Genomic DNA, 24,672 nt, shown 5'->3' with positions numbered 1-24,672 from the left:
AAAACATTGCTTGAACTTTTATTTAATATCTCTTAAACTTTTAACAGAATATTGAAATACATTTTAAAACTTGACTTTTAATTTTTGATAAAGAAATAGCAATAATTCCAAGCACACTGTTGAATAGATGGTCCTGTGTATCCATGGATTCTTCAGACATGGCTTCAGCCATCCACCTCTTGAATTTTTTTTTTAATAAATCCAAAAAGCTAACCTTGATTTTGTCATTTTATAGGAGAGACACCATTTTACTATTCCATGGTATATAATGGGACTTGAACATCTATGGATTTTTGGTATCCATGGGGGTCCTGTAACCAAACCCCAGTGGATACCCAGGTCCCACTGTAGTAATACTGTACTGTAATCTTTTTTGGCTGATACATTTTTTCATTTAAGAATGGAAATCATTCAGATTGCTGAATATTGCTAGTTTTTGTGCCATGCTCTGAATACAACTCTTACTCTAAATATAACTTCTGTTATCAACTTAAATGGGGTTGTGATGTTGGCAAATAATACAATTATTCATTATAAACCAGATACTTGTCACTTGGGAGCCATTAAAGAAACTTGTAATTCTTTTTGTTTTGGAAGAGCTATATTTAATTGTCTTTCCATCTTTACCATCACATTTAAACCTATCTGTTGAATTAAATTTATTCAATTTAATTAATCTTGTTAAAAGTCAACAAAATGAGAGGAAGCTTGGAATCATGTTTTTCATAACATGTATCATTACATTTATTCCCTAAACACAAATTGGATTTATTATCCAGAAGTGTAATTTATTACCCAGAAGTGTGTTTCTTGGCTATTTAGAAGATAGATTGTTAGTTTTTTCCTACTGTTTTGTATCTGGAGATTTTACAAGTAATAAACATTTGGAAATGTAAGATCAGAAGTATAATAAGCATTTTTTCCATAGCCTCTAAAGAAGCCCTTTGGAATGTGGAGGGCCACAGTATGAAATCTTCTTGAGAGTTGAGACAGATAAACAGAGCCATTGACATTTTATTTATCTGAACAATTTCTTGCCATGTTGTATTTAATCTTCTCTGTTCCTTTCTGTCCAAGGAAAGTAATGCACAGACAGCTGATAAATTTGTTTTCTTGTTGATTTTCTTGATAGTCTAGCAGTTGTTTCTATGTTCTTCCTGTGAATATGTTAGGAAAGTATGGATTTTGTATTTTATTTATTGTCACTTAAAAAAAATCAACTCAAGTCTTCCAGTTTAAAACAAATATAATGGTTTCAGTTACAGAAGTACTGCATGATGCTGCATGCTGCATGATGTACTGCATGATGGGGTGAGCTGCTATCACTAGTCCCAGATTCTGCCAACCTAGCAGTTTGAAAACATGCAAATACAAGTACTGTAGATAGAAAGGTATCACTTCTCAGTGGGAAGGTAACAGCATTCGGTGCAGTCCTCAACGCTGGCTCTTCAGCTTAGAAACGGAGATGAGCTCCGCCCCCTAAAGTCAGTTACGACTAGACATTCATGTCAAGGGACTACCTTTACCTTTTACCTTTACACAAATATACATACTGTTCAAATTACAACTAGATAATTCATCTTGCTGAACATCTTGGTAACCACTGTGAAAAAAAGGTCTCTTTTAAATAGGATAATAGAATTATTGTAATTGAAGAATAACTTGGCTCTGAAAAATATAATAAAATTTGATGATTATAAAATTCCCTATAAAGTAAATTCAAGTTTATGAAAGCTCATGCTACCAGCTTCCTTCTTTCGGTTAGTCTCAACGATGCTACAAGATTCCTTTGCATGCTGATTTTCCAGATTAACACTTTGCAAAGTTTATTAGGCTACAGATTGAGTTGAGTAGCCTTTACTGGAAGTTTTTGGGACCAGAAGCGTTCCATATTTTGGATTTTTTCAGATTTTGGAATACCTGTATTTGTCTATGAGATACCTTGGAGATGAGAAACAAGTCCAACCATGATGTTCATTTATGTTTCATATATACATTATACACATAGCCTAAAGGTAATTTCATACACAATATTTTAACATGTTGGTAATTTTTACAGCCCCCCCCCACTGTATCATAGATGCTTAGAGGTTGCTCAAGAGACTCCATCAGATCAGTATTAAAAGAAATATATTATTAATTGCGATATCTGACTATTTTTAATTGAATGAGTGAGTCCTATTTTTTGATCAGGTTTACCTCATTTAAGATGCCAGCCTAAATCAGCTTTTTTTTGTATTCTCCTCAAAAACATTTGCATTCCAAAAAGACTAAATAATTCTTCACTTAAAGAGTAATTTCAACTAGTCACTTAGCCATTCGGTATGTTATGTTATGAAAAACTGAATGAAAATACCCTAAATTAAATAATTCCTGTTAATCCCTTAGGGAGGAGAGCACTGTTACTATCATGGGACTATCAGAGGTATCAGGGACTCCAAAGCTGCACTTTCAACATGTAATGGGCTCCAGTAAGTATTAATATTACTGATATGTATCTTACTAATTACAGACTTGTCTTGCTATTTCATATTGTTGGGAGTCATTTTACTCCTCTGTTCCTTAACATAAAGAAATTGGTATTGTAATAAATGTTCTATACCTTCTCCTCTGGCAGGGAAGTGGGTCAAGAGTCCTTTGATATAAATTAAGGATTCTGATAAAGTTCGAAGTCAGGCTCTTAAACTAACACTAGTGTTTATTAAAATCCACCTCAGAGAAGAAGTGGGCTTTAGAAGCCTTCAAATTATCTTCTCGTTACAACTTGGAATCTGAGCTAGATGAGTTTTCCCAGCTTCCTCCTCTTCACCAGGAGATATCCTCAAACTATATCATACCTTAGTGCCTTACCTGACAAGGTAATGGCAATGAAAACAGCCCCTGGCAGGCCTAGGGAGAGGAAAGGGGAACAGCTTTTTCCATCTCCCAGCATCCCCATGAACTGATGTAGTAGCAGTGGTAACAGCAGTAGTGTATCCAGGCGCAGTGAACTATGTAATCCTGTAAATGCATACTTTTCTAAACTCTTGTTGACATTTCTTGGTGACTGTAGTGTTCTGAAATCTTTCCTCTACACATTATCTTCTAGTGGTATGTTTGAAGACAGTAGTTACATATACTTGATAGAACCTACGGATTTGATTCACAGTATGGTAAGTTAATGAATTACTTAAATCTTGTTTTGCTTTGTTAATAGACTTATGTAAATAAAGGATAAAAATTACACATACCAAAGGCAGGTCTACACTGACCAGAATACTCTGGGCTTTTCCCAAAGTATTCTGGTCCCAGAGCTGCCCCAAATTCCCCCCATTACCACTATATTCCATAGCAATGCCAGGCAGCTGTCTACACACGTCTCACTGTGCCACCCAGTGCCACCGCCACTGGTGCAGGTCACGCCCTCTGAGGTCAACAAGGAGGTGATTAGCACTGGCTACATGGCTGGGTGCCTCATTGTGCCCTCAGGAGAAGTGGCAGTACCAGGTGGCATAGTGGGATGCATCGATAGACAGCTGCCTGGCCTTGCTCTGGAGTGCTCTGTATTTCCCTGAAAAATCGAGAGGAAAACCACATGGTGTTTAATGCAGGAATGGCCTGGATTTGATGCAGAACTGGCCTCATATTTTGAAGATAGAACTGCCATCATATTTTGAATTGGGGCTTTGGTTGTGCATCATGAAGACAGGTCATGGCAAGACTGGGGAGAAACTTATTCATTTGGCCCATGTAGACACACTTCAATATTGTCTTTTACAGAGTAAGTCCTACATGTAGGACTCCTACACTACCTTTTTGAATCTGTTTTGAACATATTCTATTAGAAATATTTATGCAACAAATTTCTTGTATGTCTTTGTTTTTAAAATAAATACCTGTACCCTGGTATACAGTCTAAGTGAACTTTATTTTTAACTAAATTTTCAGTGAAACTAAACTTTAAAGTATATAGTGATAACATGACATTAAGCAGGATTTTGGTCTTTTCACATGTTTGGACTGTGCAGATAAAATTTCAAGAACGCATTGTCAAAGTCTATAGCAGCCCTTACCAGAATTTGTCTGACTTTCCAGAGTTAACGAATGATATATAGATTATATAAACTGCTGTATCTGCTTACTTCATTTGTATATTGAAATACAAGTTTAAAATGCCAAATTGAACTTAACAGTTGTATGATTTCATGTGCAGAAGTAATAATATGATTATACAGTAGTGATAAAATTCCTGTATTCTCCCACTATTTGCTGTCAAGGTTTCTTCTTATACTTCTTTTTCACTTGTATCACACACACACACACACACACACACACACACACACACACACACACCCATTTTGTTCAGCAATTAATGGCAAAGATAAAAATTAGGTTACAGAATTATTCCACATCCAGTTTATTGTACATCTCCCTTATAATATTAAAAAAGACAGATTTAAAGTACAAACTTTTCAGTACCCGAAGCCAATATCACATAATGTGGTCCTCCACTTGTAGATTACTTTGTTAGTGTACTGTAACATTCAATAATTTTCATGGTGAATCTTCATGTGTACAAACTTGTGAATTTTTTTCCATATATTAGAATTAGTGATGCTAAACTTTGTATCACCAATATAATCTACTGTCTCTTCTATTACAGACTAATACAGGTAGACCACATATTATCCAGAGAAGATTAGGAAGAAATACTTCTAAGCAATTGGAAGACCCTGGTATAACTTTATATTATATTACAGTAATATCAGAATTATTAATATTATATAACAACTTTTAAATAAAATTGTATTCATTATAGTACTACAGAGGGAAATTTGCTTTTCATTCCGTAGACGTTTTTATTTAAAAATATGCAGTGACAACTCGATAGTTACACCAATGCTTGTCTAATAATAAAGGCAAATAAAAATGTTGTTAGGCACTCACTGATGCAAAAATGCCAGCCTGCGTGTTTATACTCATTTATGAAAACACATGAATAATGAAAACCCATTATTTGTTGTACAGTGGGCCCACTGTATTGGCGAGCTACCAATCTGTGAATTTGACTGGCCATGGATTGCCGCATGACATATAATTTAATGGTGGTTTGTACATGCAGATGTGCTGATGGATTAGTGCACACATTGTCACCATTGAATAACATGAGGATTATCATCCAGTTTTTCCTCATCTCTGTGTGTGTCCTAGAACTTAACATCCATGAATGGGATGGGGTCACGGTGTTTCAAAACATACAGCATTTTTGTCTTTAAGGATATGTTTCTTTTGGTACTGAGCTCTGAGCAGTTTATTTTCTTAAAGTGAGAAAAATTGCCAGGAAAACTATAAGCTTATTTCTGCACGTCATGCCCCAATTGTTGTTGTTTTTAAAAAAGGGGTCTTTGGAATAGCTCTAGTACAGATCCAAGATATTGCTACTAACAGCTCCCCAAAAGAATGAGGTAAGGGGATGCAGAGTTAACAACAACCAGCCAAACCTAGCAGATCCCAAGGAACTACATAATAAGAACGCATGCTCCTTTAGAGAAATCTTGAGGAGCCCTTAGATCAAGTGTGCACAACTGTGGAAAGCTTGTGGGAGGGGTGCATTAGCCTCCCCCCCAGGAGACCTTGCGGCAAAAGAAAATTATCCCCCAAAATGCACTCTAGGAGGTGTGGGGGACATGTTTTCAGTCCTCCCTGGGCCATTTTAGGCTGAAGAGATGCCTTTAAAAGGGCCTCTCCTGGGCCTAATTTTTAATTGACCCAAAATGCCCTCTGGGGAGCAATGTGTGAAGAGCATTTGGGGTCAGTATCTTTTTAAATTTTTTGACCCCTGGAGGGTTCTGAGGGCCAACAATAATGGGCCCCTGCTATAGTCCATTTCTTCCAGAAGCACCTGTGTTTCTGTGAAATATTTACTTGAATAACTTGAGTAAGAACAGTAGATCTGGAGCAAAGAAGGGCTTCCTTAATAGAGAAGATACAAGTGGGAATGGTGTGCACCAATGTGAGAGGGGCAGAGGATAGAAAAACTTTCAGTTGCATAGCAAAACCATCAGCCCAAAAAGTTTAATTTGATAAAAGTACTACAATGGGCCTTGGTTATCCGCTGGGGTTTGGTTCCAGAAAACCCAGTGGATACCAAAATCTGTGGATGCTCAAGTCCCGTTATATACAATAGTGTAGTAAAATGGTATCCCTTACATAAAATGGCAAAATCAAGGTTTGTTTTTGGAATTTATATATTTTTTGAATATTTTCAAGCTGTGGATGCTTGAATCCCATGGATAAAGAATCTGGGGATATGGAGGGCCAACTGTAGTGCAGTCCCATGAAACTGAAACCTCTGCTTTTAATCTTATCTTTTGTAGGTAATGACACTACTTCTCAATGGCCTTTCCTGTCTGAGTTGCCATGGCTGCGAAGGAGAAGGAGGGCTGTGAGTTTTATGTTACCAATACTACCATAGCAGATCACAAAATCTTTACTTTTAAGATACATGGAGAAGCTCTGTTATGCTATGTGCTTTTTCAATTTCTGTGAAGAACAGAATTGTATTGTGATTATCATTGCCTTGCAGTGGCCAAGGATAAGGAAAATCTGATTCATCTTTTGAGTATTTTCCTCTCCACATGTCACATCTGATACTTTGCATAGATGTCAAAGAAGCTCATAATGCCAAAATATATGCATACAGAAAGGGTTAACATCTATTAGCAAATAAACAACAACTGGTCAGATATTGTGTCAGGACAACTCATACCATCCACCCAATTCTGATAGAAAACTGCATGCAATCTTATTTTTATTGATTGAGGTTATATACCCTGACTTGCTCCTGGAGTAGGACCCTAGGTATTTTAATTGATTAGAGTTATTAATTTAGGAATCTAACAAAAAGTAGCATATTGGAAACAAATAATCTAGGTAGGATTAAATCCAGTGTCAAAATAGCAAATTTCTGCAAGGACGTCATTCTTCTATCTCCATCCTGCAATTCTCTTTCACTTTCTGAAAATCTGTGCTGGAGGATTTCTGAGCTGGGCAGAACAGATTCCAGTGATGTTTGGGGATCTGATTCAACCGATGGAACAACCTCTGTTCAGTGGGATACCATTTTATCCCATGCTTTGGTTTCTAGTTGAACATGGGCTCCCTCAGATCATCATTTTTACAGTATTGCAACAAATCCAATATGATGAAGCACTGGTAAGATCTTTGTAGAACTGTTCACTTAATGCCTAGAAATACGTTCTAAAAATCTTAAATACTAAAAATATTAATATTTTCTTGATGTATTTATTTTAGAAAAGGCTGATAAGTGCATAACTAGATAGTGTATTACATCAGACTAACTTAAAATGACAGGTATAGACAGGTATTATCACTTGGATCTTTATAATGGAGGAAGTGTAGCTTTTCATCTGGGATAGTCATCTGGGAACAAAGAAGTTTTCTGACAGAAGATTAGTATGGCAATCAGGAAAATATTGCTTCACCCAGACTCAGAAATCTTTTCACGAGCTTAAACTGAAGATACTCTGTATAATTATTGTGTGTTGATTTCAAATACTGTATATACTCATGTATAAGTCTAGAAATTTTAGTCAGAAAATGACCCCCCCCAAAAAAAAACCTGGGTCGACTTATCCATGCAAGTACTGTAAGTACTGTACCCTGACTCTTATTAAAAAGGAATCATCCCCTTCTCTAAATAGAATGGCAAAAGGCAAGAGCTTAGTCCATCCCCAAAGTAACTAAAAGAAGCACTCCCCCTCTCTGTTTTAATCTAATGTGGTGCCACTTCTGGCCTCTTTGAATGTCTGGGTGGGAAAATAGCAGTCCACTTTGGCAGCATTTTCCTTTCCTTCATCCTTTACATCCTTTGTTACATGCCCCTAAGTTCTACCCTCAACTTATACATGGATTATATAAAAATCCATAACTTTCACCCCAAAACCTGCCCTTGACTTATACGTGAGGTTGACTTATAGTCAAGTATATATAGTATGTTACTCCACTCTCCTGTTAAATCACTGATCAGGCCTCTTTAGGTTCAGCATGATGGTGGCATCATGTGCTTCAGACCATTCCTTGCACATTAGTTCAGCAGTATAACATCTATTAATTATTAGCAGAACACAGTTCTGAACATTTGTTTAAAAGTACAACATACTTATTCATTATTGGCAGGACAAGATGGATACATTTACAATTCCAGCATGTGGAAAGATATGCTAGATTGTGAAGTTGAAGGCTTTCATGGCTGGCATCCATAGTTTTTTTGTGGGTTTTTGGGGCTATGTGGCCATGTTCTTTAAAAGTTTATTCCTGACGTTTCACCAGCATCTGTGGCTGGCAAGATGCCAGCCACAGATGCTGGTGAAACATCAGGAATACACTTTTAAAGAACATGGCCACATAGCCCCAAAAACCCACAACAAACTATATATGCTAGATTCTTACTCAGAAAGTAACAGAGATAGGGCACATCTGTTTCAGGGCTTTGCATGCATACTTATTATTGTGGGGAGAGAACATATGTTACATAAACTTTCTGTTCTCTAGTCCATGCATGCACTTATGACCAGACATATGAAGGTGCTTATGTTTGGCAAGATATGTTATTCTGTTTAGCCTAAATCTAAATGAAATCCCCTACTCCCAAGTGGGAACATTAATCACAAAAAAGTTGAGAGGGGGAATGCTGGTAACATTCAAGAAGAGCGGGTGAAAGGTATCGATTTTCTATGGAGAGTGTATTTACTTTTAAACCAAGGTTCTTAAAGGTTCTCTCTTTTTTCCTCTTCTTAGGGGTTCATCCCTTCAAAGCTTTCATGTTGGATTTCCCTATTGCTGGGGCATTTTGTTTTTTGTTGTTTGCCTTCAAGTTGTTTCTGACATATGACAGCCTAAGGCAACCCTGTCATGGACTTTTCTTGACAAGATTTGTTCAGAGGGGTATTGCCTTTGCCTTCCTGTGAAGCTGAGAGAGTGTGACTTGCCCAAGGACACCCAATGAGTTTCCATGGGCAAATGGCGATTTGAACCCTGCTCTCCAGAGTCGTAGTCAAATGCTGAAACCACTACGCCATGCTGGCTCTTGTGATCTAGGGCATTCTTATCTAGACATGTGACAAAATTGCTCTGAAAAGTGAAACTACTGCCTGAAGCATTGGCAAACCCCCTTTTTTAAAAAAAAAATAGTGTGTTTATTTGTGTAGACAAATAAACACCTCAGTCACTAGATCAAAAAATAACCATCCCCTGGTATCTGTGGTGAGCCATGAATTTGTGGAGAGTTCTGTCTATTCCCAGTCCCCCTGAAAGTGATGTAGAAAGTTGGCTCAGCACTAGATTTTTGTCAAGTGCAGTCAACAGTATTTCTCTTACTAGTTCTTTCTGAGTTATTTCTGGCAGAGCTGTTCCCAGCTCTGCTTCCCCGAATCCTCAACTGAAGATGCCAGGATATAAATCTGGGACTTGTCAAGAAAAAGTCTATCCTCCCCTACCGAGCTGTTGTTCCTCCTCTGTTTGCATTGTGAAACCTGCAAAATGATCAAGAGGATATGAGAAGAAGAAGTTTGCCAGTGACATGAACAAGTTGTAGCTGGATGTGCTATCATAAAATGTATTTGCTCCCCCGCATTGCATTGCTAAGCCTTTAACAGATTTTAGAAACCATGTTTATATACACAGAATAGTATTACCTCATACCAAATAATGAAGCAATGCCAAATTCATTATCTATCTATCTATCTATCTATCTATCTATCTCCAACTAGCTTTTTAAATCTTATAGGCTTTACGTGGTGTATTTGAAGAAATGAAATACCTGGAGCTCATGATTGTTAATGACTATAAAATGGTAAGCTAATTGTATTAATTAATTATTTTATCTAATTACCACATTTAAAGCTAGAATTGTAAAAAGGATACTTTCTAGTCTTTATAACTCTTGACTATCATATACATTATTTGCTGGTGCAACTTGATAACTTTATATAATTTGCTAAGAACTGAGGGCTGAGAAACACATGTGAGAAAAACATACCAGTTTCCATGTTACTTCTTTTGTGTGTTGTTAAAGGCCTATAAGAAGCATCTCTTGGGAAGTCCAAAGCTGAACTTTAATTCCACAGGTGACTGCAGAAGATCAAACTGGAATAAAATACCAATAGATTTTCCTAAAACAGAAAAATTATTATAGCTAGTGTTCCCAAACCCAAATCATGCATTCATCTGTGATATCCTTAAAATTATTTTAAGAGGAGGACAGAGTCATACTTTCTGTCACTGTTCTCTCTTTTGCATCCTCCTCTTCCTGGTCTGCCTCATTCCATATATTTGAAGAGAATGTCTGAGGTGCCTCTTACATGGATTCCTTGTGCAATTTACAGTCCTTATCATGCAGGATTATAAATCACATGGAGCCTACATGGGTAGAGGAAGATTCTTGTGCCATCCCCCACTTCTCAGACATTTGGAGGATGGTGCAACTGTGCAAAGGGAGCATAGAGGGTCATGACCACACAATGTGGCCCGACTCTTCCTTTCTCACTTTTCTTGTTGCATGAGGGATTGGGCTCCAGTTACTCACGCACATTCCAACAACTCTGTTGTGAAATCATTCACCCCAGCATAGCCATTTGCTGTTTGAAGTATATACAAGTTGCTGATGGTCAGAGAGTCATTATGATATCCTTTCCCAATATGGGTCAGCACCACTACCTGACAATCAGGCAAGCAAAATAAATATGAACAAAGAGTGAGGAAATACAGATACTTAGTTTACCTATTCTTCTTTCATATACCATAGAATCATAGAATCACAGAGTTGGAAGAGACCGCAAGGGCCATCCAGTCCAACCCCCTGTCATGCAGGAAATCACAATCAAAGCATCCCCAACAGATGGCCATCCAGCCTCTGTTTAAAGACCTCTAAGGAAGGAGACTCCATTACACTCCGAGGGAGTTTGTTCCACTGTCGAACAGCCCTTACTGTCAGGAAGTTCTTCCTAATGTTGAGGTGGAATCTCTTTTCCTGGAGCTTGCATCCATTGCTCCGGGTCTTGTTCTCTGGAGCAGCAGAAAACAAGCTTGCCCCCCTCCTCAATATGACATCCCTTCAAATATTTATACAGGGCTATCATATCACCTCTTAACCGTCTCTTCTCCAGGCTAAACATCCCCAGCTCCCTAAGTCATTCCTCATAGGGCATGGTTTCCAGACGCTTCACCATTTTAGTTACTCTCCTTTGGACACACTCCAGTTTCTCAATGTCCTTTTTGAATTGTGGTGCCCAGAACTGGACACAGTATTCCAGGTGGGGCCTGACCAAAGCAGAATAGAGTGGCACTATTACTTCTCTTGATCTAGACACTATACTTCTATTGATGCAGCCTAATATCGCATTGGCCTTGTTAGCTGCCGCATCGCACTGTTGACATGTGTTTTGTTTTGAGCAGAAGCTGAACAACATTGCAGACCTTGGTTTGAGCATTTTCTCTGCCATAAACTAATTAAGGTGCCGTTTTGGCATGGTACAGATGGCACTAAAGCACTGGCGCCGTACTAGGGTTAAGGGACTGAGCAGCAACCGCCCGGTCCCTAACTCTAGTATGGCACTGTGCCATAATAATGGCGCGGTACCATAATAATGGCGGCGCCCTGCGTACACAGGCGCCGCCATTGTTACGTAAGCGCCATGCGGAGTCCGCATGTTGCCACATGGCACTTATGTAACGAGTGCAGCAGTAGCGCACTTCTTACGCCACCACTGTGACTTTAAAAGAACCCGCTTTTTGCGGGTTCTTTTTCTTCTGCAGGGAAGCCGCGTGGTTTGGCGGCTGTGGCTTCTCTGTGGAGGAAAAAAAGCCGCTGCCACTCCAGACATCAAGTCAGCGTTCCATAAGACAAGTAACTCTCTCAACCTTAGGCTGTCTAGGACTGCCAGTAGTTTTTACAATTGTAATATTCCTGCTGTCTTACAACAGAAATGGTTGCATTTTCATACATGGTTCTTGAAATGTCATTCTTCTTGGTCAAATGATAATAATTTAATCCTTCGGGAAGGGTATTACTACTTCTAAAATGTTTGGCTCCCCAAATTAGCAAAAAAAAAAAAATCATGTTTTCATCTAGTTGGAAAGAACTATTCCTTTAAATTTAGATCTCATCCCTCAATTGCAAGGCATTTAATGAATTTAAATTCTAGGAATTTTTAAACCTAAATTCTGAGACTAAATAGTTAATTTTTAAAAACATATTCTTGTATAGCTAGAGTCTTTATGATTATTATTTGTAATCTTTATAGAGGATATCAGGACATCCGCTGGTCGTGCTGGTCCACTAAGAAATATTTCTGTTTTTTCATAAAAATGTAGGCTGTCATTACTTGAAGTTTAAATGATGGCTCTCAACAGTATGCTTTTTAAAAATGAATATGAGAGAGGCAGCATTGAAAATGAGCTCCAGTGGGAGGCTTGCAACAAACCATTTCGTCAGTTTGAATGGTGGAATTGATGATAAAAAGTGATTACAAAATATTGCAGAATAGATTTCATTCTACATTTGTTCAGCTGACCTTCTTGAAACAGTTGCATAAATGTTAATTGTTGAAAATATTAACAGAGCATCTCTTTGTTAGATTAACTGCTAGGAGGCAATAGGGAATAACAGATAACGTGATTGAATTATAACTTCACATCTTTCTTCTAGTTCAAAAAGCATCGATCGTCACATGTCTTTACAAACAACTTTGCAAAATCTGTGGTAAACCTTGTTGATGCTGTAAGTATTGCCATTATAATAACACATAATTTGAAAGACACTGGTTGCAAACAGAGGCAGTACGGAATGATAGTTTGATGATCACTTTAGGATATTTACTTAGACTTTGGTTAGGAACCAGTGGTTAACTGAACACGATTTATACTTTCAAAACAAGAATATCCAGTAACACACTAAAAACGAATGTAGTTAACTCAGTTCTTCTACTGTGCAAAGAGTTCTTGTAGTATCTTTGCGATTAGTTGTGTGAAAGAAGTTGTAAGATAAGCTTTCGTAAACTTGGTCTCCTTCCTCAGATGCATCTTCACACAGTATCAAAGGTGCCACAAGATCCCTTTGTGTAGTGATATTCCAGACTATTCTGAATTCAATTCCTCTATTGTTTACCATATCTAGCTGAAACAGCATCACTCCCCCACACTAAAATTCAGTGTTACGGAATATTGAAAATTGTGGGGGCTTGCCTCCAAATTTGGACATTGGAGAAAAGGAGTTTTATTCCTTTTACTTTTCTTTTGCATATATGGGGGTTGTCTTTCCAAAGGATTCATAGAAAATACAGTGGTGCCTCGGGTTACGAAAATAATTCGTTCCGCGGCCGCTTTCGTAACCCGAAAAGCCTTCGTAAGCCGAATTGCCATAGGCGCTAATGGGGAAAAGCCGCGATTCCGTGTAAAATAGCGCCGAAAAGCACCAAAAGTTTTTTCGTAACCCGAAAAAACATTTGTAACCCGGAACAATAATTCCCTATGGGATTTTTTCGTATCCCGAAAATTTCGTAAGCTGGGTATTTCGTATCCCGAGGTACCACTGTATAAAGGTTTCAATGGTGCGTTACACACGCGCCGAAGGGGCATATTAGGGTTAGAAAGGGGCGAATTAGGGTTGAGAAGGGGCGTCCCTTCCAAACGCCCCTCAACCCAGTACAGACTGAGTTCGTACAAAATGGCGGCCCCCGTTTACACGGGGGCTGCCATTTTGATGTCGCGGATGCATAGTGTCCAGACATCGCACAGCTGAAGTGACGTCGCGAGTACGCGACTAGCCCTTTGCGGTGCCACTTCCAGGATGCAGAAAGAAGCTCCATTTCGGCACTTCTTTCTTTCTGCGCCTGGGAACTGCGCGGTTTGGCTGCTGGGGTTCCTGGATGCAACAGCCGCCGGCGCCAGAGCGCCAATATTTGTATATCCAAACAAAGGACTTTATCAGACAAGGGAAATTGGAAGTATAATCCAATGGCAATCCGAATGCAATCATGGGGTTTAACGTTATTGCGTGATAGACTACCACACGCAATTTAGGGCAATGGGAAGTCAGTCCGAACGCAATCATGGGGTTTCATGTTATTGCGTGATAGACTACCACACACAATTTCAGACAATGGCAAGCTATTTTTGGGCAATGGGAAGTCAATTCAAACACAATTCAAATTCACGTAAATTCGCTGAACTAGCAAATTCATGTGAATGCATTCTGGCCCCACTTTCTTTTCATTCGAAATTGAGAGAAATTCCTCCTGTGTGATAAACTCCATACTCAAGTTGTTCTGATTGTCACTGAGGGTATTCAGAATATAGATATGGCACTGCCAGCTGGAGTGAACCAAACATCAGTTTGCAGCTTTTCCAGAAACTAGTAACATCTGTAGACAGAGTGGGTATGTTTGGAGCTTCCAGAGAAACCAACAGTTTCTGGGATGGTAGACAAACCTTGCTGCATATTGTTATCAGTATTTCAGTTCTGTTAATTTTTCACAGTACTTTTAGCGTGAAGCTACTTTTTTCAGGTATAGTTTCCAGTTCACTAATGGGGCTGAAGTACATTCTTGCTCTTCTATTCTGGTCTGGGAAGTAGGGTGGCTCCTTCTTCTGGAGAGGCAAATAACTGAAGTAGACCGTGTCCAATCCCTCCAAAAGGAGGTACCATCCCAATATGTTGAATGCCTTCTGTAAAATCCCAAAGAATGCAGTTTCATGGAAAGGAAGATTAAGCTAGACTGGTGTAGAGGCATCTTTTTTCTGAAATCTTTATAGATAACACTAACACTGCAGAGCTAGAACCTGTTTTTCTGTGTTTGGTTTCTGCATATGATTCTGAAGCATATAAGTGAAAAAAGCATGATTGTACAAAAATCTTCAATTACATATCTTATTTCCCATAATATGCTTTAAGTGCAGTGTAGTAATAATTATACACCATCTTTTATAATACTGGATTTAATGTAAATTTAGTGAAATGCTAACTTTTAGGCAAACCAGAGGCAAAAAAGCTAATTATTCCAATGTTTCCCTCCTGCTTTACCCCCCTTTGTCCTTCCACTGACTGACTGGCTAACTGTGCATGTTTGACACAGTGTTCTTCTCCTGTGTTCTACTCCTGTGCCTGTCCTGTCTCTGCCCACAGATTTACAAGGAGCAACTGAACACGAGGGTTGTTTTGGTTGCTGTTGAAACCTGGTCGGACAGAGATCGTATTACTATTCGCCCTGACCCGAGGCAGATGCTTCATGATTTTTCCAAATATCGGCAGCATTTCATCAAACAGCACGCTGATGCTGTACACCTTCTCTCGTATGTACTGTTGAGCTCTATTTTGTGCATGACCTCTCTTCTATGACATCATGCCCTTCACAATTAAAAATTCATGTTTGCTAAATATAACACTGCTTAATTTAATTATGTCGCTACTATTACTATAAAAATGTAAAACAAGAATTAGAGATAAAGTTCAAAATGCTCATTGCAGTAAGCTTCTGTATTCTGTTTTAAACCCAGTTGAATCTGAGCCTTTTAAAGCAATAGCAAGTTTTTAAAAGATGCCAGATGATATCCAGTGTCAATGTTACATTACGGCATGAAGCTGCCTCTTCCGAAGACGGATTGGGGCCATGGCAAACACACACCGTGGCTCCAGTCCTTCTTAAAGCCAGCTGAAAAAGGCGTGGCAAAGATTCATTCCTTTTTCATCTGGCAAAAAGCCGGCTTTTCCTGATCTGCTATGATTTGAAGCCAGCTGCAAGCTGCTCCGGTGGCATGCAGTGGGCTGATGATGCCCTGAAGGTGTCTTTTATGGGCCGTCTGTTCTAGTCCTTAGTCTACAGTGTAACCACAAATTCACATAAATAGAGTTTAGCAAAATGATCTAGGGGTAAGCCTAGGCATTGTTTGTTATTTGTCCATCAACAACCCTGTGATTTCTACCATCTCCAAAATTAGTATTTATGCATGTTGAACTTAATGCTTAAGAATTACAGCTACAATTGCTGTCATTTCCACTATGCAGGGAACATATCTACTAAATCATTGGCTGCGTTAGTATATATACCTTTAGCATGTGCTGATTACTTTCCCCCCACTACTGAATATTCAAACCATATGCCCACATTCTGTTCACAGATTTTATCCACTAAATACTAGTACAATACTCATATTAATGTCCTGAAAGTGTTATTACATCAATCTATTGTGGGTCAAAGGATCACACTATTAGTATGATTCTTAAGCATAACTCCTCAGTATTAATTTCTAAATGGCTGTACTGCTACATAAAGGTGCTCTATGAATCCTGCTTCCGAAACACAAAACCAGTACATTTTCAGATTCTATATCCAACACCAGCTAATCAAGTAAAGTGTTTAATTTGAGCTGGGAGCAAAAAATGAGAAACAGTCTTGGAAGACTCAGACAAGTCTATTTCTCATTTTTTCCTCTCCAGTGGGAGTACAACAGCAAGGCAGTTTGGTCTGGTCAAAGTATGGAAACTGCCAAATACAGAAATCAGCATGTATAGAAGTTTTGAACATCCATCCTATGCTTCAGACATGCTCTTAGCCAATAATAGCTGGTTTAGACTGCATCCAGTGGGTCAAGAGACACTTGAGATCACTGCAGTATCATATTATCGCCTTCCAGAAGAACTTTGTTGCCTCCTGGCAGTCAAAGTCTCACAAAAGGTGAAAAGGACTGCTCCATACCTAATAAAGGATAAATCTCTTCAGAAAACTCCCACACTGTGCATGACTAGATGCCAGCTTCAGTGGGGCGAGGGGAGAACATTATTCACCCAAGGAAACAATTTATCAGTTGAGATATTTCCCCTGTTTTCCCGCCTTGTCCCTATTAAGTTCTATTTTCTATGGTCTTCTTTATACTTTATTTTTTTAAACTTAATTATTTCTTACTTTGATACCTTTGGAAGAGAGAAGTAGCTTGTTTCCTCTCATGGGAGGTCCTTCTAAATTCTCATTAGCCTAGTCCTGCCTACCACAGCAATACTGTACATCTAAAACTGCCGTCCCCCAACTAAAGAAAAGGAGCTTTGAATGGAAAGTCCCATCGTTCCAATGATTTATTTATATGCTGTCTTTCTATTGCAGGACATAAGATTCCATTAAAAGTTATTAATATTACTTTCTTTATCTTGTTTTTTAAGGAATGTGACATTTCATTACAAAAGAAGTAGTCTGAGCTACTTTGGAGGAATATGTTCTGTGGCTAGAGGTGTTGGAGTAAATGAGGTAACATTTCTCTTTGGAAGATTTTGTGGGGAAGGGTGACATGAAAAGTTCCCTCATCATAAATGTCTTCTTTTTAAAGATGTCTTGCAGTGTTTTCAAAATTCAAAACAGATATGTTGAGCAACATTTAATCTGAAAGGGAATTGACAGAAGATATTTGCTGTTTACTTTTAATGTCTTCAGGCTAGATGCATGTGGGCAGCTTGTGTAAGAGAGGCTATTCTTGACACGAGAGCAAAAAATCCATTGCATCATGGTCAAATTGGCATGCTTCTGATACAATTTGGTATAGATATTTCCAAAGTTGTTGACTAGATTTCTGTCATTGATTTCAGTCTCACGTTTCATGCTTGGAACTTGGCTTTATAATTTAGTTTCTCTATTTTGCTTGGCCCTTTTGCTTATAGAGTTGGATTTTTACATTAATGTGAATCAAAGCATTTTCTTGTCGATCTGTAGAAATCATTCAGATCATCTATATTTGTCTGCATTTGCCAGTGGGTTTTTTAATGTTATTATATGTTATCAGTAATTCTCTACCATGGTCTCTGTACAGTAGAGAGTATATTAAGAAACCTTCCAAATATTAGCAGTTAGGGGACTGTCTCTCTCATATACCCATAGTTGCTTCTTAAAGCAACTTCCTATTATTCCTGCTCAACTGCTGTACTGGTGGCATCACTGAAGATCCTCTCCACTTTTATTTAAGGAGAAAGTGTTAGCCGTGATTAATTTATTTTATGTCTTGTTTTCCCTGTTTGTGTTACTTATAAGTCAGTTTTGCAGTTGGTTTGTTGGTTGCATCATCTAAATCTTCTGTTTGCAGTACAGAATTGCTGACTAGATTTTATTCTTGGTTTATGAATCCTGGCCATTTTGGAGCAGTAAGGAGCCTCAGTTTGAATGTCACACTAAACAAACCTTTGTTGCTACTTTACCTAATCAAACTAGCAAGGGAGCAAAAGGTGAATAAGCAATATCACACGAACAGATCTGAACAAACAGCCTGTTCATATAAACTAGGATTTTTATCCACAGCTACAGTCTTAATTCACAAGACAAGACAGGCCATAGTGTGGTTTTTTGAGTTCTGTCATGTTGTGATGTTCATTCTTACGTCTGCTAACAAGATTGCTAACCACCTACAAACCACCAACTGAACCCATGGTTTGCCATTGGATTATGAATTCTGGCTTGTTGTAATATCCACATTTACAGCTTCAGTTTGTCTCAAGTTTGTTTTCTCCATTTACCACCCTGAAATAGGAGTTGTTACAAAGGGTGGAGAGAAACAAACAAACAAACAAAACAAGCTAGAAGTGGGAAATACTGTAGAATCCACTGTCACTGAGGCTTATTGTGATGCAATGTGTCCTTGTATTTATTTTCTGAAAATAAGTCCTTGTTATCAATGGGGTTGGGTGTATTTCCACAGTATCAGTAATACGTCTGGGTTCATACATGTCCATTTCATTTTCAGTAATAAAATGCTTGCTATTTTAGTTTGCCTTTAGCTTATTCAGTGTAAGTTTAAGGAAGCTGTCATGGAAGAATACTCAGTTCATACTGACCACTTCCAAAAAAATACTTTTAGGGCAAATGCCAGGCAGAATTAATAAAAGAGAAGCTTTGTACTAAGATTTGTAATAAACTATGGTACTTAGGACTCTCTGTCTCTACTCTTTTTCTAACAGTATGGCCTTCCCTGGGCAATGGCACAAGAATTGTCCCAAAGTTTGGCTCAGAATCTAGGAATACAGTGGGAACCAGGATCCAGAAAACAAAGTACTTGGCGTTAAATTCCTTCTGTTCTGCTAAGTGCAGTTTACAAACTTTTGCATAATTTGGATGTTGAAATAACCTGTAAAGAAATATAGGCCTGATTTCTGAGCCGTGTGAGAATGGAAGTGCACTTGTGCAAAGGACTTTCCCACCCACCTCCTCAGGAAAGGTCTGAGGTATATAGCATGTGGGGCTAATGGTTTGTTGGGACATCAGCAGAAATCAGGATGGAGGTGTATTGTTTGAGTAGACTTGCATGAATGGAATTCTGTATTTTCTGAAAAGTTCATATAAAAGTATCTAAGGCCGTTGCATATCCTTTTCCTTAAGGAGATAGGTAGATATGGTTATGTATATAAATACTCAGTTAGCCAATTAATATTTTAATCCTATGCAGTGGCAGGTTTGTGAAATCTTTAGGATTGTCACATATTTCCAACCCAAAATGTTTTGAGATTTCAATTCAACTCCATAATTCTATAGTAAATAGCATACTGTGTAAATAAATGATACAAAGATGATGCATTTTCAACATTTATTTATCCACAGCCAATTCAGCAGTAAATATAAATGTGTTAAAAAGTATCAGAACCTTTAGATTCAATATATGGTAGTACCCCCTTGAGTGAGCACCAGTGTGGTGTAATGGTTTGAGTTTTTGTTATAGGACACTGGGAGACAAGGGTTCGAATCCTAGCTCAGCCATAGAAATCCACTGGATGACATTGGGCAGGTTGTACTCTTTCAGCTTCAGAGGATAGCAATGGCAAACCCCTTCTGAAGAAACTTGCCAAGGAAACCCTTTGATATGTTTGCCTAAGGGTTACCATAATTCAGAAATGACTTGAAGGCACACAAGAACAACCCCCTTGTGCAGCAATAACTTCAAGTAAACATATCCTGCAAGTGTTGATTAGCATCTCAGTATTGGTTTCACAGATTTTGGGCCCTTTCCTTCTTACAGATCTGCTTCAGTTCAAGCAGGTATTTGGCCAACCTAGGCAAGAAATATTTTGGCACCCCCTGTTGCCCCTCATAATTATTTTCACCTTTTGATTTCCGCTGTTTCATTTGTTAAAGCTAAACATGACATAAAACGTAGGTTCCAATCTCTCATCATAGTATTGAGAATTAGTCAGAAAGCCAATTGAAAACCATACCATGGACACAGGAGGGCGCACATTTATGTTTTGGCCATTGTACAAAGAAACCGTCATATGGTAGCTTGCTTTTATGCAGCTTGCTGTAATGAGCTTTCACTTTAATATTGTTTAATTACAAAAAAATTATACAAAAAAGCCGCCGTGCCGCCCCTAAATTTTGCTGTCTGGTTTGCCTATATGGATGAGCCGGCCCTGAGTTCAAGGACATTTGAAGGCTTCCTTACACATACAGTTTCATTTCGATCTGGCAACAATATTTAATTGGGGACTAGATCGTTGATTAAACCATTCTTCTTCCAAAAAATTTCTTCTTCCATGGAGTGCTAAACTTTTTATTCTACCATCAGAGCCTACTTATATTCTGGTGTCTGTAGGCAAGAACATTTTGTAATAACATGTACGCTGAAGGGATTATTCTATACAAATTTAGTTTACAAGCAAGTTTTTCAAGTGATTGGTAGAATCTTCCAATCTAAATTAAAATGTGTTCTGTCAGTGAAAAAATTACGTTTTAGGATAATAGTTATATAAAGAGACATATTTTTTCAGGCATGGTAAGCTTTTTGCACTTACCCTTCCCTTGTGCTTTCAACTTCCTTCTTCCGTTCTCAGAAAACTTTAATCTGCTGGTCAGGCTGGTTTGTACAAACTGTAGTTAGCATGTAAACTAGAATTTAAAAAAAAACATGGCTTAGGCATGATTCTCAGTTCTAATTTTAAACAGACAATGGTGTGTTTCCTAGCCTCTTGTAGAATTTGTTTTCCTTTAACAACCTTTTAAAAAATATTTATTTATTTATTCCTTCCTTCCTTCCTTCCCCGTATATGCCACCTTTCTCCTGGTGTGGGACTGAAGGCAGCTCACAAAAAAGTAAGAACATAATCAGGTAAAACATGACAATAAAATTTAAAGCACATTAAAATCATAGCTTATAAACAGTATCAAATTATTCAAAAACATACAAGAGTTAAAAATAGAGCACAGCCTTCCATCAAGAGCCTCCTGCAAACAATTACTAATTAAAAACCTGCTTGAGAAGAATCAGATATGAAAACATTTTAAAAGCTGTCAGAATACCTCTTGTTGCCGATATAATAATCTATATTCACTTTCATTCCAATATCTAATAAGAACAGGCAGTTTTCATTTGAATTTAAAATGCTAAAGTCCTAAGCTTATTGAGTAAATTTTAAACTGAATTCTTTCAGAAAATTTGCTTCTGATTTACTGTAGTTCAATTTACTTATCATCAGTCCTAGATATATCTTTATCATGTACTATTGTACTAAACATACATTCTCAAGCAGAACTGCTTCTTTGCCATTCCCTTTCTCACTTTTATGTGGTACTTATGTGTGTTGCTTGTATTTCTAAGCACATTTCTCATTTATTTTGTATTTTTCATTTTATTTCAGAAGGCTGTGACTGCACAGAATCGTGGGGTGGATGCATCATGGAAGAGACAGGGTATGCAGTCATAAACGGTGACTGAATGTTACAGAAAATTATGAAACTTGTTTTCAGACCTGTTGCTTGGCTGTGTACAATACAGCAAGAAACATTTAATGCTAAGGATAGTAAATGTTTTTGCAGGGGCATCACTGGGCCATGCAGGCACACCAGGTGACATAAGGGGGGTGGGGGTGACACCACTGCTCCCTAAACATTTGCCTTTTGGCAGAAATGGGCTGTGGCGTTCGCCTGTGTGCCTTTAAAAAGCTGAAGAGATGGCATGAGTGGGATGAGTCTCATTGGAAAGAAAGGAAAGCCTCCACTTAGTTTTATTAAATAAATGTTAAATTTATTTTAATTTTTTTATTTAAAAATTCTTTTAAAACATCACATCTTACCAAATTTTCACCTTAACAATATGAAACTATGTACATGTGAATACATTTAGGCTGAGCATGTGATCATGTAATTTATAGGTATAATTTTAATTTTGCTAGTTATTTATGTCACAACTATTGCACAACTATTACATATACAGGAATTAGACTTTATGAGTACATTAGTACAAAAAACATTACTAAGGATTCTGCATGGTGTGGAACAGGAGGAGGTCAATGGGAGAATGATACCACAATTTACTGCACCAGGTTACACCAACACTAGTGTTTGGAAAATTTATATCGAGAAGATATAATCTGTCTAGAAGAGCAAAGCTATATTAAATTTTTGTTGGCGTGGGCTGGGTTGACTTTTATTTTTGGGTTGACTTTTGTTTTTGTTTTTCAGTGTCTACCACCCCAGAAAATTCTCGAAGTGTAGCATTCTAGAATACAGAGACTTTCTGTACCGAGGGGGAGGTTCCTGTCTCTTCAACAGACCAACAAAGGTACACTACTTACAATGGAACTAAGGGCCCAAACAGACAGGCCAAAATAAAGCTGCTTTTGGTCACTTTAGGGGTATGCTGCTTAAATGACACACACATCTTAAGAGTTCAGAAGCTGCGCCAAAGCTGCACTCCAGTCCATAGGATGCACACATCATTTAAACAGCATACTTCGAAAGTGACCCCAAGCAGCTTTATTTTGGCCTGTCTGTTTGAGCCCTAAGTCCTCATATATTCTATAAATTTGGGAGGCAGGGATTTAAGAGCGATTTGTACATGAAGGCAGTTTGCATAAATAGCTGGATAGAAACCGGAGGGAAGGAGAGGAAATAAAACCCTCTGCTTTGTTCCTTTTCCGGCCACTACCTAGCTACATTTTTCATAGCTTTATGGAGTGTCTTTTCATGGTAATGAATGGTTGTCCACCCAAAAATGGAGGTTGGTGCTAAACTTAGGATGGGTGAGTGGGTGTTGCTTGTGAGGGTCCAAAGGGTAATGCATGTCCTGCCATATCAAAAATTGCTTTGAAAAGTCCCTTCAGGTTTATTTATTTACTGTATATATTTAAATTATTTTAAATTACATAATTATTAATAACATAGTTGTTAGCTATTATTAACAGAATCATCATTACTATTATTTAACCCCCCCTTTTAAAAAACCTTTTATATTAGAAATCTGCTTTAATGAGAGTGACACACTGAACCAGATTTAGAGAATCAAAAATTAATTTAGATTGAGTTTCAGAAAAATAGTTTGCCATATGATAATGCAGGGGTGGTGGTGGTGTTATTCAAGAAACATAAGCCAAAATTGTTTTTCTTTGTATCTTCTTTTTTGTTTACCTGCACTGTCTTAACAGGGTGTGGGGGAGTGATAGTGTTTCTAGATATTCATACTTTCCACCTGGCTCATTTGTGTTGTTTGCTTTGTCTGAAATTGAAGCAGCTCTTGGGACAACATATCTGCAAAATATATGATAATATTGGCCCGGTGCAGATGGGCCCAAAAGGGTGGGCTAGGGCCACCTTTCGTTGCTGCACAGTAGCACCGTACTAAAAAGCGGCTCCTTTTTGCATCAGTGCAAGCAGCCTGTGGCAGTGCGAACTCATCACTCCTGCACTGCTCCATTTGGATGCAGTCTATACAGCGCTGCGCAACGATGATGCCCTAGTCATGTACTAGGGTTGTGGGGCATGTGAGCGCTCCACCCCGAGGCAACTCTAGCACATGACGAGGGCGTCATTCAGGGCTCGCCTGTACAGGGCCATCTTTGTCATCATGCTGCTTCAGTATGGGAATAGCTAATCATTCTGTTGAAAAAATTCAGCATACTGCATAATCATTAAATTGTAAATAGTAAGTCATGACCATTTTAAAGCATTGTTTTCTGTATTTATCTTTTAAGTTGTTTGACACTACAGAATGTGGAAATGGATATGTGGAACCAGGAGAAGATTGTGACTGTGGTTTCCAAATGGTAACATTTTAAAATAAATATATCTATAGTTATTTGTATGTTTACTAAGTCTCCCTTTAAAAGAAAACTTCCAGAATGCTTCCTTTATGACAGGAGTCATGCTGTACAGCTAAGGTTTGCAACTTGTGTTGATAGCTTGCAATTCTCAGCTTCCTTAGCTTTGCCTATCTTGTATTGTGCTGATAACAGTAATCACTGAAGAACATTTGGCTGCTCACCCTTCAATGTATTTTCACTGTACTGTAGTTAAATAACTAAGTCAATGGACTTTGAATACAATGAAAATTAGCCTTCGGTGAGAAATACAGAGAAAAATATAGGAAATATAAAAAAGAAAATGTTATGGTGTTACCCCTCATTTTTACACCTTTCTCCATTTTAGCATGAGGTATGCTTCCTATGAGAGCCAGTATAGGTAGAGATTTGAGTGTTGGATTTAGGACTCTGGGAGATAAGGATTTCAATCTCCCTCTGCCATGGAAACCCACTGGGGGACCTTGGGCATGTCACACTCTCTCTGTCTTGAAGGCAGGGCAAATTTCCTCAGAACAAATCTTGTCATAATAATAATAATAATAATAATAATAATAATAATAATAATAATAATAATAATA

The 24,672-nt window shown here is 38.0% G+C and overlaps 1 protein-coding gene across 4 annotated transcripts in view; it reads left to right on the top strand.

The window, feature by feature from the left end:
• Nucleotides 1-24,672, top strand: part of ADAM23 (ADAM metallopeptidase domain 23) — a 90,436-nt gene that overhangs the window by 25,495 nt on the left and 40,269 nt on the right. For 3 of the 4 annotated variants that reach the window (XM_042444883.1, XM_042444886.1, XM_042444887.1), the window contains exons 4-16: nt 2,389-2,471; nt 3,089-3,152; nt 4,643-4,715; nt 6,357-6,424; nt 9,788-9,853; nt 12,707-12,778; nt 15,182-15,348; nt 17,210-17,294; nt 18,989-19,079; nt 21,096-21,110; nt 21,656-21,707; nt 22,479-22,578; nt 23,987-24,058. In XM_042444883.1, the coding sequence (XP_042300817.1) occupies nt 2,389-2,471; nt 3,089-3,152; nt 4,643-4,715; nt 6,357-6,424; nt 9,788-9,853; nt 12,707-12,778; nt 15,182-15,348; nt 17,210-17,294; nt 18,989-19,079; nt 21,096-21,110; nt 21,656-21,707; nt 22,479-22,578; nt 23,987-24,058 (1,008 nt within the window). The remainder of the gene's footprint in view (nt 1-2,388; nt 2,472-3,088; nt 3,153-4,642; nt 4,716-6,356; nt 6,425-9,787; nt 9,854-12,706; nt 12,779-15,181; nt 15,349-17,209; nt 17,295-18,988; nt 19,080-21,095; nt 21,111-21,655; nt 21,708-22,478; nt 22,579-23,986; nt 24,059-24,672) is intronic. The other variant, XM_042444884.1, reaches the window with a different exon arrangement.

Source organism: Sceloporus undulatus, chromosome 1 (assembly GCF_019175285.1).
Source record: "Sceloporus undulatus isolate JIND9_A2432 ecotype Alabama chromosome 1, SceUnd_v1.1, whole genome shotgun sequence".
Classification (NCBI taxonomy): Eukaryota; Metazoa; Chordata; class Lepidosauria; order Squamata; family Phrynosomatidae; genus Sceloporus; species Sceloporus undulatus.
The sequence above is the reverse complement of the archived record's forward strand: the minus strand, read 5'-3'. Positions and strand labels throughout refer to the sequence as shown.